The 15788-nt window shown below is 36.3% G+C and overlaps 1 protein-coding gene across 10 annotated transcripts in view; it reads left to right on the top strand.

Moving 5' to 3' along the window:
• The window catches only part of LOC104152896 (DNA repair protein XRCC4), a 195838-nt gene that overhangs the window by 127191 nt on the left and 52859 nt on the right, over positions 1-15788 (top strand). For all 10 annotated transcript variants that reach the window (XM_068928911.1, XM_068928914.1, XM_068928917.1 and 7 more), the window contains one exon: positions 1839-1983. In XM_068928911.1, coding sequence (XP_068785012.1) covers positions 1839-1983 — 145 coding nt within the window. The remainder of the gene's footprint in view (positions 1-1838; positions 1984-15788) is intronic.

Genomic DNA, 15788 nt, shown 5'->3' with positions numbered 1-15788 from the left:
TGTCTGTGTTGGACTTTGAAACTCGTTAGTTAGCTTATGACTTGGAAACATGTCAGCTAATACCTGTTGTCACCCTGCAAAGATCTGTAAATCTCTGATGTAGTATAGTGCATGCTGTTATAAGCCAGGAGGGTTCTGATAGTTAAGTATATGCTTGACTGTAAGCAACAATTGCGTTGGCTCTAGGGAGCCTGTGTTTGTACGGTTAATTTAATGGCTTTCTGAATCAGAAACAGCTCTTTTGAGAAAAAATTGAAATATTACTTATGGGTTGCATTTTTTTAAATTCCAGTTTCCATTCTGTAAAGATGGATAACAAATTTGAAAGGAATGAAGAAATAAGACCCATTATTTATTTTCATGTGGAAAACTTCAGTACTGAATCTCAAATTATAGTGTCTTTCATCCATGTACGGATTAAACCTTCCTAAAATGCACAGATAGTAGTAGTCAGGGAAGTTACCATAATAACATCACCCTCAGTCACCACATCATTATTTGATATATTTCAGTTGAAATGTGTGCTGTTCTGGATATCATTATCTTAAATATGCAAAGTGATTAAAGATTTTATTTTTAAAGCAGGCACATCAAATAAAAGCATACTACAGAATGTTGATAGCTGGCATAAAAATGTCTACATATTTCCTCTATATATAGCAATAGTAAGAGAGAGAGGATTTTAGCTTAAGGAAGGATTTGACCATCTTGACATGAAAGCTTCGAATAATCAGATAGCTGTCAAAGCAGATAGAGGGTTGTTTTTTTAAATGGAGGCAATGCATCTTTTATGAATTTTCATGGAGAATTACTAATGTGAGTTTATGCAGTAATAATGGAAGTGAAAATTGTAGGTGAATGAATCTGGCTGTAGCTTACTTTACCTATCATAAGCAGAGGAGTGAGTTGAAGCCTACACTTGCTATCTCGTTTGAGGTTGCAAGGAGACAGGGATTCTTTACATCTTCCTTTCAGACTGCAGCTCCCCTTCAGCATTTAAGAAATTTGCTCTTGAGTAAGAAAGCTGCCAGGGAAGCAGGGCCGTCCGTTCCACAGGCAGAACGGGGAGCTGGCTGGCATTCTCCCTTTTTATGCTGTGGTTTGCTCCAGATGGAGGATGCTTTGCCTTCGTGAACAGGTATGGGGCTGCCCATCCCTCTCTGGCCAATGTCCTCGGGGAGTCTCCAGCAGAACTCCTGAGGTTTTATGGCCCAGTGGTAGCAGGGTAACTTCTGCATAACAAAATCCTGTACCTGACCACAGCAAATAAGCTTCTCACAAGGGTTTTTCCTTATGAATATGGAAAATCATACTGTTCCCTTTTGTTCTGAACGTGTGTTGTTACTCATACTACGGACTGAGAGTTTGAATAAAGCCATGCAGTAAGCAGAACTGCAAATCCTGAGCTCCTTTTTCCTTTGCTGTGTGCACATCTTTGTCAATTATTTTGTAGATTACAAAGACTAACTTCAGCTAGGTGAAACTAGACTCTGTAGGCTACCTCTCTAGTTACTCGAGGGATCAGGAGGGACCCAAGGAGGGATCAGGAAACCTGCAGTAAATTTCTGATCTTTAACTGTGTATTTGAAAATCCTTCTTACTCTCATCTGACTACAGAGAGAGGTAAAGGAAAGCTGTTTTTCTCGTTTAAATTTGACCTTTTGAATTTCACTTTGTATCATTTTTCTGTTTGTTTTACTACAAGACACCAACTGCTGTCAAGTCTGAATCTGTCAAGTATAGAGGGAGATTTTAATAAGAATAAATAAAAATATATTAAGAATTATCTTGTAATACTTCAAGGTTCTCTTCAGCTTTGGTCTTTTTCCTTTCGGCAGTGCCAGAACGAAAGGACTCCATCCTGGGTAGTCCAGACGTCATTGATACTGCTCCAACACGGAAGCGAAGGCAAAGGATAGTAAAGCCTGCTGGGACAGGAGCTAAAGTGGCAGCCTATGAGACAGAACTACCAGTGAAGGAAAAGTAAGTAATTTTCAAATATATTTGAGTGTTGTTTTACCCACAAATGTTGGAAGCTTGTGTGTTTGTTTCTTTTTTTGTGTTTTCTTGTGCAGCTTCATAGTATTTCAGAGTATCCGAGTTCTGTTGTGATGCATTTTATGTAGTGATTTACAGGAATTTTACCCAACTTTGAACAGGTGTGAAGGATTACATAGCGTCAGGCCCAAGGAGTTACTGATGCTAATACATCTCTAAAGTGATAGTTTTAAAACTCTTTTCTTTAAGTGACTTGAACTAGTTTAAGCAAATAGATTGAAGCTTATAACCATATTCTGTAGATTACCATATAACCCTTCAGGCAAAAAAGAATGCCTTAGCAATGCCATAGCAAGTATCAAACTAAGGTGGAAAGCATGAATTAAGTTGTCAGTTTCTGAAGATTTGGGTGAATTACGGTTCAGGGAGAAAAAAAAACAAAAAAACAATAGCTTAAAACATCTCGTTTCCCATGATAGCTGTTCATGTATTTCTGTATTGATCTCTTTGTGTTTCTCTCTCTCTCTCTCTCTCTCTCTCTCTCTCTCTTTCTCTCTCTCTCTCTCTCTCTCTCCATACACTTTCTTACCTCAGCTGAAAAATATGTTTTGGAAAGCATGATGGCATCGCTAGTTGCCTTTTTTGATGAACGTTATTCATAAAAGGAGTCACTGCCTATTTACTTTTCACTCTGCATGTTGTATTCATTTGCCCAAGGATATGAGACTTAGAACTTTTCTCTAGAGCTGGGGAGAAATGAGGATACCTAGTGGTAATTCTAAAATAAAAGTTCAATATCACAATAGCATTTTTAATAGACCAAGGGTGCATTATAGCTCCTACAGATTTCCTTTAAAATAAAAAATACGATCACTGGGTAGAAAATAAAATGGACTCTTAAACATAAGGAGTCAGAATTTATAACCCTTAATAAGTCTTTCTTTTTTTTTTTTTTTTTGGCATAAATATCACTCTCTTGACTTTTGGATAATTTCACATGATCTTTGAATATTAAATAAAGTTACCTCAGGGGTGCAATATCATTGCTGGTATTTTCTTCAAAAACTGATCTTTTTTCAAGATCTATGGTAAATTAGTTTTAAAAACACTAATTTCCGCCTTTTGTCTGTGATATTCCATAGAAAATAAACTATCTATATTTATAGAGCTATAGACACAAGAAGACTACAAAGACATTCCTGTGATTAGCAAGGATTTCTGTTTAAATTCATAAGAAAAATATCTGATTTTTACATAGAAGGTTATGGCTTGATGGCAGCATGAATTTTTAAATTTACAAACATGTTTTATTTGTAAAAGAAATAACTGTTTTTGGGAACTATCTGGAACAAAGTCAAATTCTGCTCCTCTGCTCTTTCAGAGTCCTGTATACTACAATGCATAATCCTATTTGCCAATTATATGTAGTCAGACAGTTTGTTTTTCAGAGTATTTACCTAAAATATAATTTTACTGCCTTTAGTATTGATCATGCAAGAAAAACTGATGTGGGCAAGCGATTGAATTGGAGTACGAATGCGTTTCTCGGGAAATGGGAATGTAACAGGGCTTGGGTTGAGTCATGCTCAGTGTATGAACCTCTGAGTCCTGTGCCTAGGATGAGGCCTGAGATGATCTTGATGTTTTTGTTTTAATTTCTTTGAGGCAAATTCTAGAAAAACACAAACACTAGATTTTTTCATACTGTGCGAAGTGTTTCTAATATAGCTAAGGAACCAAGTCAGAGCTCTATTATCCTTGAATCTGAAGACTGGTTCTTTTTCTTGGCTTTGTCATAATTAGTAATATTCTAGTACCTACCATACCAAACATCTATTCTGTCTGTCTTTATCTCTGTTTTTCTCTTGCATTAAGTATATATGAATTGTATTGTAAGCAAATCTCTTGCAATACAGGTCACAGCATTTGACATGTCACCTACCTTCCACTAGTGTGTATGGTACCTGATGATGAAAGATTTATATGCTTCTCTGTGGTACTAAAATGAGTTTAGAAATGAAAATGATATCCCTTGATGCTGAAATATATTTTTGAGTCCTTTATTTAATTAGAAATACAGTGGCAGTGCTAATTACTAGATCAGATGGGAAGATATTAGATCTCCCTAGTCACCTGAAAAAGGCAAAACAAATGATTTCCATTTCATTGATGATTTTTCTCAGTATCCCTACTCAATTCTTGTTTTTCTGAACTTCATATGGAGTCTTTTGCCAGCTGCTAATCAAGCTTTCAGTCAGTTTTCTTGGCTAATAATTTTTATTTCTTTTCAGTCTGTCAGTCATAGATAATAAAATAGAAAATCACAGAATCACAGAATCACAGAATCGTTTAGGTTTGAAGGGACCTCTGGAGATCATCTAGTCCAACCTCCCTGTTCAAGCAGGGACCTCTAGAGCATATTGCCCAAGATCACATCCAGACGGGTTTTGAATATCTCCAGGGAAGGAGACTCCACCACCTCTCTGGGCAACCTGTTCCAATGCTCTGTCACCCTCACAGTGAAGAAGTTCTCTCTGAGGTTTAGGTGGAACTTCCTGTGGTTCAGTTTCTGCCCGTTGCCTCTTGTCCTGTTGCTGGGCACCACGGAGAAGAGGCTGGCCTCATCCTCTTGACACTCCCCCTTCAGATACTTGTACACGTTGATGAGATCCCCTCTCAGTCTTCTCTTCTCCAGGCTGAACAGGCCCAACTCTTGCAGTCTTTCTTCATAGGAGAGGTGCTCCAGCCCTCTAATCATCTTGGTAGCCCTGAAATCAGTAAAATCAGTAAAATCAGTATTAAAATCTAGTCCCCAAATATAAGTCTCTTTTTATGAAACTTCTTCAGCAACTTATGCTGACAGGAGGCTAGATTCTACATGATGCAAAAGGCTTTGTCTCGAGCAGATGGTACATTGGGGGTCCTGCCCAAAATATTTTCCAACGTTGTGTCACTTAACAAAAGGAAATAGCTAATCCAAGCGAGTCATCCCAGCCTGCTATTGGGGAAAAAAGTTAACCTCTAAATCCCTTCACCTGTTGGAAGTGCTCCATCACAAATATAGATGTACAGCCCTTGGAAACATGTTATGTTTTTCTGTTTGGCATTAAGATCAAATAACAGATTGTCATCACCTTTGCAAATGCATGACTGAGTCCTTACCTCAGAGCTCTCCTGCACAGACCTGCAGGAAGATTTGACTCTTTACTACTAGTGTAAATATATTAAGGTGCTATCTCATAAAATCATATCCCATGGTTCTTGCTTTAAGACACGAAAGAGTATTTAGTGGTGTTTTCCATTTGCAGGTTTTGCAAATGTCATCAGTGCTTGCTTCATGTTTGCCAGGCAATGAAAGAGCTGTTACAAACCACATATCAAGCGCATAATGTTGTCTTTATATTGCTGCATCATAAGTCAATTGATAAAGGATCCTAAATCAAAAGAAAAGTAATACCTCTTTACTGATGGAGTTCATCCAACTTTTTCTTTCCTTTTTTGCTTTCTGAAGCAGGAATGAGGACCTGAAGTTAGCAATGCATTTCAGGAAATGTGTTTTTTTTTCAGCACAGCCACTGCTCTCACATAATAGGAATTATATCTTAACTTTTACCATAAGGTTTTACTTCAGTGTAAATCTTACTCTGCAATTATATATATTCAACATTTTTTATTTATTTCTCCTAAGATTTTAAAATATGGTAAGAAAGTATCATTTATGTTTAAAGTTAAGAGCATCTTAAGTAAACAAGGAGTCATGAAAAATGAATGAAGAATTCTATTTCTCCATATAGTTTGGATTTATGGATTTTGAGACTAGTTATGTAGCAATACTCAAGTCCTCTGGAATGAAAATATATTCTTAGATATGAGGAAGAATGCTGAAAAGAATGCAAATAAAAAACTGTTCAACAGAAAAATTGGAGCAAAAGGAATACTGCCTTTCTCGTGCGTTGTGGGTAGGATGGCAGGAAAAGGAGTTGAATGGTATTTATCTATATAGACACCAAATATTACTTTGACAATTTATTCAAGAATTAAATCAACTTTTTGGTGGAAACTTGCAATTGTGGTTTGGATATATTAAGCTAAATGAAATAGTATAGACATGAGATCAGTAAAGAACTGAGCTAGGATTTGTGGAACAAGATTTATTTAAATAGTCTGTATAATCATTTGCTCAGAAAATGATGTTCTTTAGGAGAAAGTAAAAATTCAGTATAATTAATTGGTCAGTGATGTGCCAAGATTCAGGTTTATCTGGCTCTATAGCAGGTTATTTTCCAATCTGAGGTATACAATAAAAGCCCAATGCTTTTTTAGGCAGACAGATGTTACTTAAAGTGGTTCACAGTCAAATTGTGGCTCATGATTTACACATTTTTAAAATGAGACAAAGGCTGATTGTTACAGTTCACTACATGATTGAGTCAGTAAGTAAAATAAAATTATTCTGGCTTCAGTAGCTGTGACGGTATTTGTGAAGCTTTAACTGTAACTTAATATCTGGCAGTCTCCTAAGGTGCAAAGCAGAGATAATTTGTCAGCCAAGAATATGGAGAGCAAGTTAAGATGCAAATTCTACTTTTCACAAGTTGTATTTTATACTGGACAGAGAAAATAATAAGAGTAATCCCAATCCATATTTAAAAATTATGCTTATTAATGCATTACTCTAATCTCTCAGGAAGTCGCATATGAATAACACTACTATCTGGGTAGAATATGCATGCAATATGGAGGCTTAAGTGGAAGGCTTGTCAGCCTGAACACATAAGTAATTAGATATTTCTATAATAATTTTCTTCAGAAATAGTTGAACCTATTTCAGAGCAAATAGTACATACTGAAGACAGAAACAAAAGATTTTTTTAAATTAAACATAGTCTTTAATGAATACAGAATGCTATGAGTAGATTGTGTAATCTATAGTCACAGAGTACGGTGGAACCCAAGCAATGCTGCAGTCACTGTAGCTAAAACAAAAGGAAGTCAGGAAAAAGCTTCCATTTCTAGTACAACTTATTTATAACTATTATTTGATTCCTGCGAGCATAAACTTATTCTTCTGCTTTTTTCTATCAAAATTGTTTTTATTTGAAGAAGAAAACAAAACCCTCTTTTTTGGCTTGTCTGTTTTTTCTTACTAATAAAGGATCTAATTCTGTGGCCCTCATCCACATATTGGTTTATCCTAGGAGGAAGACTTTACTGGGTAAGACTCAAAATTTCATAATGTTAGTCTGTATATTTCAAAATGTAATTCACTCCATCTTCCATATAATGGTTGTAACCTTTTTTCGGTTGAAGAGTTGCAGAAAGAGACTAGTACTATAATCTGATCAGATGATTTAGGGTATATATAGTTACCAAAGTGGTTTGGGAGAAAGCATCTTAAATACAGCAAAAACCTTATTATGGTTGCAAGAATGCTGGCTTCCCGTGGGAATAAGAGTAGACATAACCAAAAAAATGTTATTACAGAGAAAATGCTTCATAATTTTGAGAAGCAAATGCTAAGAAATACTTTCAATTCAATCGACTGGGATATAGCAGATATTATTTGCTTGCCTTTTCCATAAAGAGCCAAGTGTTTACCTCAAAAACTGTGACTATCTTTTTCGTTATTGTGCGTGTCAGAACTTTCATTTTGATGTGTATGTGCCTAGTTTTGCTTATTTACAGTCAGTGGATTTAGATGTTAGTGTCAAGTTTCTTTCTTTCTTTTTTTTTTTTTTAATATTGAAATCCGACTACTGTTGGCCTGATCCTCCTTCTGCTGACTGATAAAAGAAGCTGACTGTCAGAACCATGCCTGTGTGTAAGATGAAGGAAAGAGATACTTCCCCCTAACATCAGTATGCTTGCTTTTACTGAAATATTTTGATGTAACCGTAGCCTCACTGAATTTGAGAGGATCTTTGCCACCAGTACTTTTAATTTTTATTATTTTACATATGAGTACTGCTTTTTCAGAGCACTGCAGGTGCACAATATGTATTTAGGAGTCCTCGGAAACATCTGTGAGAAGTAAAAGGTACTCAGATTTTGCAGGTGGGTGACTGAAGGCACTGTGTACCCTTGGTTACAAAGGGAGTCTAGGAATGTAGCAGTTATCTGAGACTCTTGACAAAATGCTAACTAGGTGTCTGGAAGCATCACAAGCTGCAATGGGATATTTTGTGTCACTTGTACTCAATCAGCTGCTCCACCAGGAGAGGCCAAAGAGAGAATGACAGTTTTACTTTGAATTTTGAAATAAGATTGTCACGGTCCTCATGTGCGCTGTTCTTGACTTGAGGGTACTGCTGGTCTGATTAGAGTTAGTCACGCATATGACTGTGTATAGTATCAGCTCCATAGTTTTTACATGTTATTGATAAACGTGCTTTTCTCATAGTCCCTTCTTTCTATACCTTCCAAAGATTTTTACATTCCAAATAGGTATGTACCATATATTTGGAAAAAGCTATTAGCTTTATATTACAATATTGCAAGAAGCTACACAGCCTTTCTTTTGATAACCTTCTACCCCTTTAAAAGCATGCAGAGCCTGTGGTGTGTCAGGAATCCTCTTGGGATCATCTCTCTCTATTTATTTAATTTATTGCTTGTGGTTCACATTTTTAAAGTTCTAACACAAGGTTTATTTAAAATGTGGTTTGCCGCCACCTATGATTCAGGTAGCAAAAACATAAGTTTTTCTTGGAATTCGGCATTCTCAGAGGGTTACACAGAGACATCAGTATTAGTCTCATATATGCAGTAATTCTTTCCAGTAAAGATTTAACCAAGTGAAATTAGATTCCATTGAAAATGAAACCATAACTTTTCATGGTCCCGTGGGAGTATAAAGTTTACACCACAGTTACCCTTTTAAAAAAAATCTTATTTTCTTTTGAAAGTACGTGTTGCCATGTCACTTCTTTATATGTTAAGTACTTCTATTTAATACAATTAGAAAGAACTTGCAGAGCCTTGCATAGTGTGACAAAGTGCTGTGGTCACTGCTACCTCACATGACGGTAGTATCTGTATACTGGCGTGCTTAGTCAGCCCTATGGAACTAAATTTATAAAATGGGCTGTTTAGAAAGCTTTTGAAAATTTACTTAGCTGGACTGTAAACAGGTTAGGAAGTCTCTTAGAAGTGGACAGGCAGGTTCATGCAATGTGAGAAGCAAACCAAAATTGTTTTCAGTTGGTGAATTAAGTCCTTTTTGGGTTTCATTCATGTTCAGTAATCACATATTTAAAACAAATGAGAATCATTTTATTGAGCTTTGGCTAGCTTCTTTTTTTCCTTTTATGTCATAACATTTTCAAGCAGCAGTGGGTCTGCAGTCACGTAAGGTAGACCCTGTTTTGACTCACCTGTGCAAGTGTTAAAAATGATAGCGTAGGCTTGTGTAGTCTAGATGGGAATTTGGATAAGTGGTACTAATCTCCTGAACGCCTTTCTTCCAGATACTTTATCTTGCATAAGATTGGTGTTTAAAAAAAAAAAGAGAGATGTGTTCATCTACCTCTGTTATGTGGCTTGTGGCTATACAACAATAGGGGATAGTCAAAAGAAAAAATAGGATCCTTTGATTAGAATGCATAAAAAAACAGTTGCAAAAACGCAAAATTAATTCCATATTCAAATGGAATGAATAAGGTGGAAATAAATGCACTACAGTACAGAAGATGCTTCTTGGTGGCATCTTGGCTTTCTGTTAAACAAGTTTCTTTGTTTAAACGGAGTGGTAGATAATTAGAAAGGCTTCCATGATCGATGTGAGAAGGGATGATTTATTTGCATGGCAAGTACAAAGTATTGGTATCCACAGCACCATTTCTCCCTACATCCAAGGGATGGATGGGAAAATAGGAAGGCTGGATGCCTAGGGCATGGAAGAATGAACTTTATCTTACTGACCTCTGAGGTTGCAATTTCTCCTGAGCAAAGCCACTCTGCTGTTTGGTTTGTAATGTCTCTCACCCAATTTTGTCACTAATAATAGTATAATAATTGATTGCTGATGGTAAGTTTTTACTGAGTAAGCTGTCAGGATTGTACTCATTATTTTCTCAGAACTTGTTCTTTAGAGCGGGATGTTATTGCTGTGACAAATCTGATGAGATATATATCCCAAATGATTAGTTTATAGCGTATTTCTAATGGAACCAGTAGCTATGAGACTTTAGCAGGATAGCTTAAAAACCAGAAACAGTACCTTCTTCCGTCACCTTTGGAATGAAGCTTATATTTATACTAAATTTTAAATTTTAAGCCTCTGTTAGGTAGGTTGTGGGTTGGTATAGTGTAATTTATAGCACTATGGATTAGTTTGGTTAAAAACTGTGCTCCCTGCTGGGGTATTTTAATGTGGGAGGCAAAAGAATTGCTCCTCAGGGGTAAATTAAAGTAAGAAAGAGGAGAGACTTTGTGTGGTTGAACTAACTGGCAGTACTGGAATATATGTTGGCTTTTGATGTAGACCAATCTGCAATATTTTCCGTCTTTTTGGGGGAAGGGTGGGAAGGAAGAAAAGAAGGAATTTGTATTAAAAACAACAAAGAAGGCAATATTTAAAATCCATTGCACATGCTTGTGAAGTGTATACAGCAGAAAACATGCTGAATTTTTATGAATGCTTCTGTAAAGGGTTCGTGGTGGTGGTGGTGTCGATTAAACCTACGTTTCCTAAAACAGCTACTCAGGCAGAATTATTTTCACGTTGCTTCTAATAGAAAGAAACATAGAAGATTTTGATTATACACATTGGCAGGAGATTAGGGTTAGGCTGATGGAAAACCTGTATGACTATGTTCTGCTGGCTCAGTCTTGTTATCAAAGATAGACATCATGGAATAATTTGAGGCTAAAGCTTGGCTCTATTGAGGAGATAAAGCTTCTTCAAATATCTATTTTGATCATAAAGTATATCTTCTTGACGGGATTAAATTGGAGAATTCCAAACAGCACCACTGTCTGTGAAGACCAGTAATCTTCTAACTCATTAAGGATTCCAGGAAACATTCTGAACAAAATGCCATACATAAAAATACTTTAAAACATACGGTTTGGGAAATGAGTCCACGAACCCTTGCAAATGCTCCTGTTCCATTCAGATGATTGCCTAGCTCCTGCTTGAGTGTAAGGTCACTTCTTAAAAGTGGCATTTATTAGGTGAAGCTATTAATCTTTTTAGTTGCATTTGTATTTGTCCTATTTCTTTACTTAACTTTCTAATAATCGATTATCCAGTGAACCCCAACAAAGCAGGGCCAAAAAGCTACCATTTAGAACTGATAGCACTTTTCAATTTCTTTATGCTAAAATAAGTGATTAATCCTTTGTATAAAAGACACAGAACTGTACCTGTGCAATTTATCTGCCCAGTAATGACTTCCTTCCTTAAGGTGTGAAGGCCATGTTTAAATGGCCTGCTTGTTTTCACCTGCTTAATTTCACTGGTTATTGTCAGCCGTGAAGACCTAGAGCCATCTAGTAAGAAATATTATATCAGAGACTTATGTGACCTCCTAGATGTGACCCTAATTGCCTATATATGATGTTGAGTAGAAAGTAGACTCATTAAAACATTTACTGTGGGTTTCTATCCATCTCTTTTATGTCTTTTTATGTCAGGTTCATTAGATTTACTGTTTTATAGTTACCAAGGATGATGTTGAAACTGTGCAGGGCACGGATATCAAGACATTTTCTGTTCCAGAATGCTTACGGTTTTGTGTCAAAGCACAGAAAGATGAATGGGAAATGGCACTAAGTAATAGGCTTTGTGTTGAAATTTGGTTTAATCCTTATACCTTCTGCATCACAAAACCAGTTGATCTTTCAAAATGACTTGGCAAAGGAGCAAAGAAGGGTCTAGAGAGGAACATGGGAAAGTGTGAGAGATGACATCTGTCATGTTACTGAGCAGATAGATGTTAGGGGACATGGTGAGATGCACTGGTTTGTGCTTTGTCTTGATGTGTATTGTTCGTATACTCAAGTCTGTCTCTCCAAAGCAGTACCCTAAGCACTTGAACACCCATATCATTCCAGTATTTTCAATACTATTTAGAAGGTCCCCAAATCTGTTTCATATAGATAAAAATTCATAAATTTATCCAGTATAAGCAATCTTTACAATAGGAGCTAATGCATTTCTGTGATCTGTTAGAAAGATGCATTTGTTTCTGTCAACTTGTGTCAGGATTCAGGATGACAGTAATCAGTAGTCTTTCTGACAAGTTCTGCCATCTGTGGGAACGCAGATTTGTATGTAGTACATTTTTATGCGTTTATCCAAAATCTTGTAAGATAAGAGAAAGAGTTGGGCAAATTATACATGTGTCTGTTACAATAATTGAACAACACTTTCCATCACCGTGAAGATAAGCAAGAGTTTATTAGAAGCTGAAGAAGGAACAGAATTAGGTTAATACAATCCTTGTTTACATAGAATCCTGCTGGAAGACTTTCTTAATTATTTAATAACACTTAAGAAAATCCCTTACTTTATTCAGCAGTCAAACCATTCACAAGAATTTTCATGTAGCTATTGTGCTATTCAAGCTTGCGCATAAAAACATTATTTTGAGAAGGAGAGAGTGCTGATGCTGAGTACTAATTACATGCTTGTATTCTCTTCAAATTGCTAACAAAATAATCTACTATTACAATACTTAAGGTGAAACTGAAAAATGTTGAGTATAAATTCCAAAATGAGCAACAAAAGGGAGTCTATGTTGTAATGCACATTAAATAGCAGAGGTGAGCTAGAATAAAAGGCTCTTTTCAAAGGGATCTTAACAATTCAAAAGGCATCAATTATTAGGATTGATCCAAATCTGACAATAGTCTAGCCATTGACTTAGGTGGGGTCCAGATTTCATTCTGTATCTTTAGAATCATCACAGTAATAATGATTAAAACATGCATGTAAACACTACTGTTTCCTGAGGGTAATTCCATTCTAGAAATAGATGAGACTTGTAATATGCTTCTTTTTAAAAAGCTGTTCATTACTGGAGAGTATAGATGAAGAATGTTTTGTTGTTCATTTACCATTTATATAGATATGAGAAAGAGAATTTTGCATCAAAATAAAGGACCCTTTGTTGAATAAAAAACCTGGTACATCTAGCCTTGTGTTTTTTCTATAAAAGACAGACAACAAAAGATAGTTATCCTGAGAAAGTAATTTGTGAGAGAGTTATTGAAAAAAGCTAAAGAAAATTTGAAAGCAATTTAGTTTATGTTTTAGAACATCTATTTCATAGAAAAGGCTTCAATCAACTTAGCAAAAACATATTCATCCATTGTTTCCATTTTGAGAAACTTAGCATGTGCTAATTAAAATTATCAAATTCTGAAATACTATTTGACCACTGGAAGAAAACTGTTATCAAATCTTAATTCACATGAGACTCTGCCCTGCTCTACTCCCTACATTCATTAAAAATACTTCAGAGTATTTCCACAGCGGTTCTTTTCCTCTGAGAGGAATATCTTACCTGATTCATCACTTCAGTGTTCCAATATAACTCCCTAAAACCTTTCAGTTATACAAATGTAAAACTAAAGTGATGATAAACCATATCACTTAGTTTCTAGTGGCAATGTGGACCTTCCAGACTATTACTGGTTTTGTCTCTCTGGACTGTCTTCCTGGGAAATTTTTAGATTACCTGGATAAAATTATATTTTTATTAAAGTGACTTGAAAAAATTCTTATCAAAAAATCCCTCAAGTGTTTATGCTAAAATGCACCAGTAAATGACAAACCATTTCTGCAAATGCTTTCTGCTTCCAATCTCAACTATTCTGTGGTTTGTGATATACGCTTGATTTGCTGTTGTTCACAAATAAAGAATTATTTTTTCTCAGGGTCTATATCATTCTAAAGCTATACTGAAACATCAGTTCAAGAAAGACTCTCTCCATATGTAAATATTCGCCTTTTGTCATAAATCTGCCTACCTTCAGCACTGCCAGTATATCTTTAAAGGAAAAAAAATCAGTACATTACACCCAGTGGTGGTAATAAAATCCACAATGATAGCATCCAAACAGCTATTTCAGTGAAAGTAAAAACAGATCTGAAAAAAATGCACAGAAGACCCCATAGTACAAATAGCATATCATCAGGATACGATGACTTCTCCATTGACTCCTTTAAGGATTCAAAATATGTTGTGAGCTCCAGATTCAACATTTTAAAAAGACAGCCAAAAGCATAAACTATTGGGAGCAGACCCAGAAGCAAAGCTTCCAACGCAACGTCACTGTAACCACGGATAATGATTTGGGAGAGAAGCAAGGGAAAGAGGAGCAGTGGGGGACAAATATCCTTGCTACAGTATATAACACTGTATAACCTAAGCTATCTCTTGTAGTGCCCCAGACTGAGACCTACAATGGTTCATTGGGCCAACAAGCTGTAGAGGAGCAATGTCCTGTTTGTGCCTTTGCAAGCACGAGGTGACTTACAAGTCTGAACACGCATAATACCTGATCACCTGGCTGCCCATTGGGTTCAGATGTACTGCCGCTAGCCAAGCAAACGGCATGCCCACAGCTCCAGTGGTATGTGTGCATTCACGCCACGTTATTTTGCCCAACTCTTGGGCTTAACGCATTTGTGTGAGGGGCAGCTGACAGGAAACTGGGAATACTTGTAGTGGGGAAGTAATGGTTGTTTTCCAGCAGAAAGGTGAGAAAGTGAGGAGCGTTTAAGTATATTGCAGGAGAGTTAGAAAAATGAGGTAGATCTCAAGATTTTGTCAAAAGTAGGGACTGGATTGTAAGAGCTGGAGGGATTGCAGTGATGTGGAGGAACATTCAATATTGTCAAACTGAATGTTGTAACACTTAATTCACTCTTTTATGTCAGACCTCTCAGTCTTCCATTTGTCTTCCTGTTTCTGCTGTCCAGCATAACATTTGAGATGCGTGTATCCATGTTCTTTTGTCTGCCTGAACTTATCTCTATGCTATTTCTGCTCTAAATAATGCCGAATCAACCACCACCTCTTAGGCCAGAAACGTGGGTGCTTATTAGAGTATTTATTCAGTGTGACTCAGTGCAGAATGTTGCCAAAGACGACAATCCTGAGTTCACAAAGTCTCTAATGAAATCTTTTGGCAGGTTGAGATGGTCCTAGTGCCATTAGAATGCTTTCTTAGACTAAATTTACAAAAAAGGCAAGGTGTTTAATTAGCCAACTTCTCCTCTTTTTCATGATTTCTTGCAGAACCGTTCCTAGGGTTCCTCTGTCCTTACCTGTTCTCCTTTTGTCAAGCTAAGAAGATACAAGTTACTTCCTCATTAGCTCTGACCTTTCCATTGCTAAGATCCTTTTGCAAAACCACATCATATGTAGTAGACAAGCCATATTGAATGCAACGATATATGTTGTATTGATGGTTAAATCTTCTTGTGTTAGCATTTGACTGGGACAGAACTTGCACAGTTCACTCTGAAGTGTCCTTTACCTTGTAATGTGGCTCTTTTATAGCATTGAGAGTGAACTTTTCAAGTGTCTTGAAAGCTGGCCTAACTTGACTTCCATTAAAATCAGTGACAAATCTTTAAGAACAAAGTTGGCCCACAACTCAGTACTTGAGAAGAATTTTCCAAAAAACATTTAGGCTTTGTGACATATCAACCTAAGGACACCTTTCTATTCAATGAAAAAAATATATAAGTGAAAGAAAATGCTAATCTGAGAGGCATGTGTATCAGTAGAGTTCAGTATCATTTTTTACACATGGTAAACAGCCCTAAGTTGTGC

This window comes from Struthio camelus, chromosome Z (genome assembly GCF_040807025.1).
Source record: "Struthio camelus isolate bStrCam1 chromosome Z, bStrCam1.hap1, whole genome shotgun sequence".
In the NCBI taxonomy this organism is placed as follows: domain Eukaryota; kingdom Metazoa; phylum Chordata; class Aves; order Struthioniformes; family Struthionidae; genus Struthio; species Struthio camelus.
The sequence above is the reverse complement of the archived record's forward strand: the minus strand, read 5'-3'. Positions and strand labels throughout refer to the sequence as shown.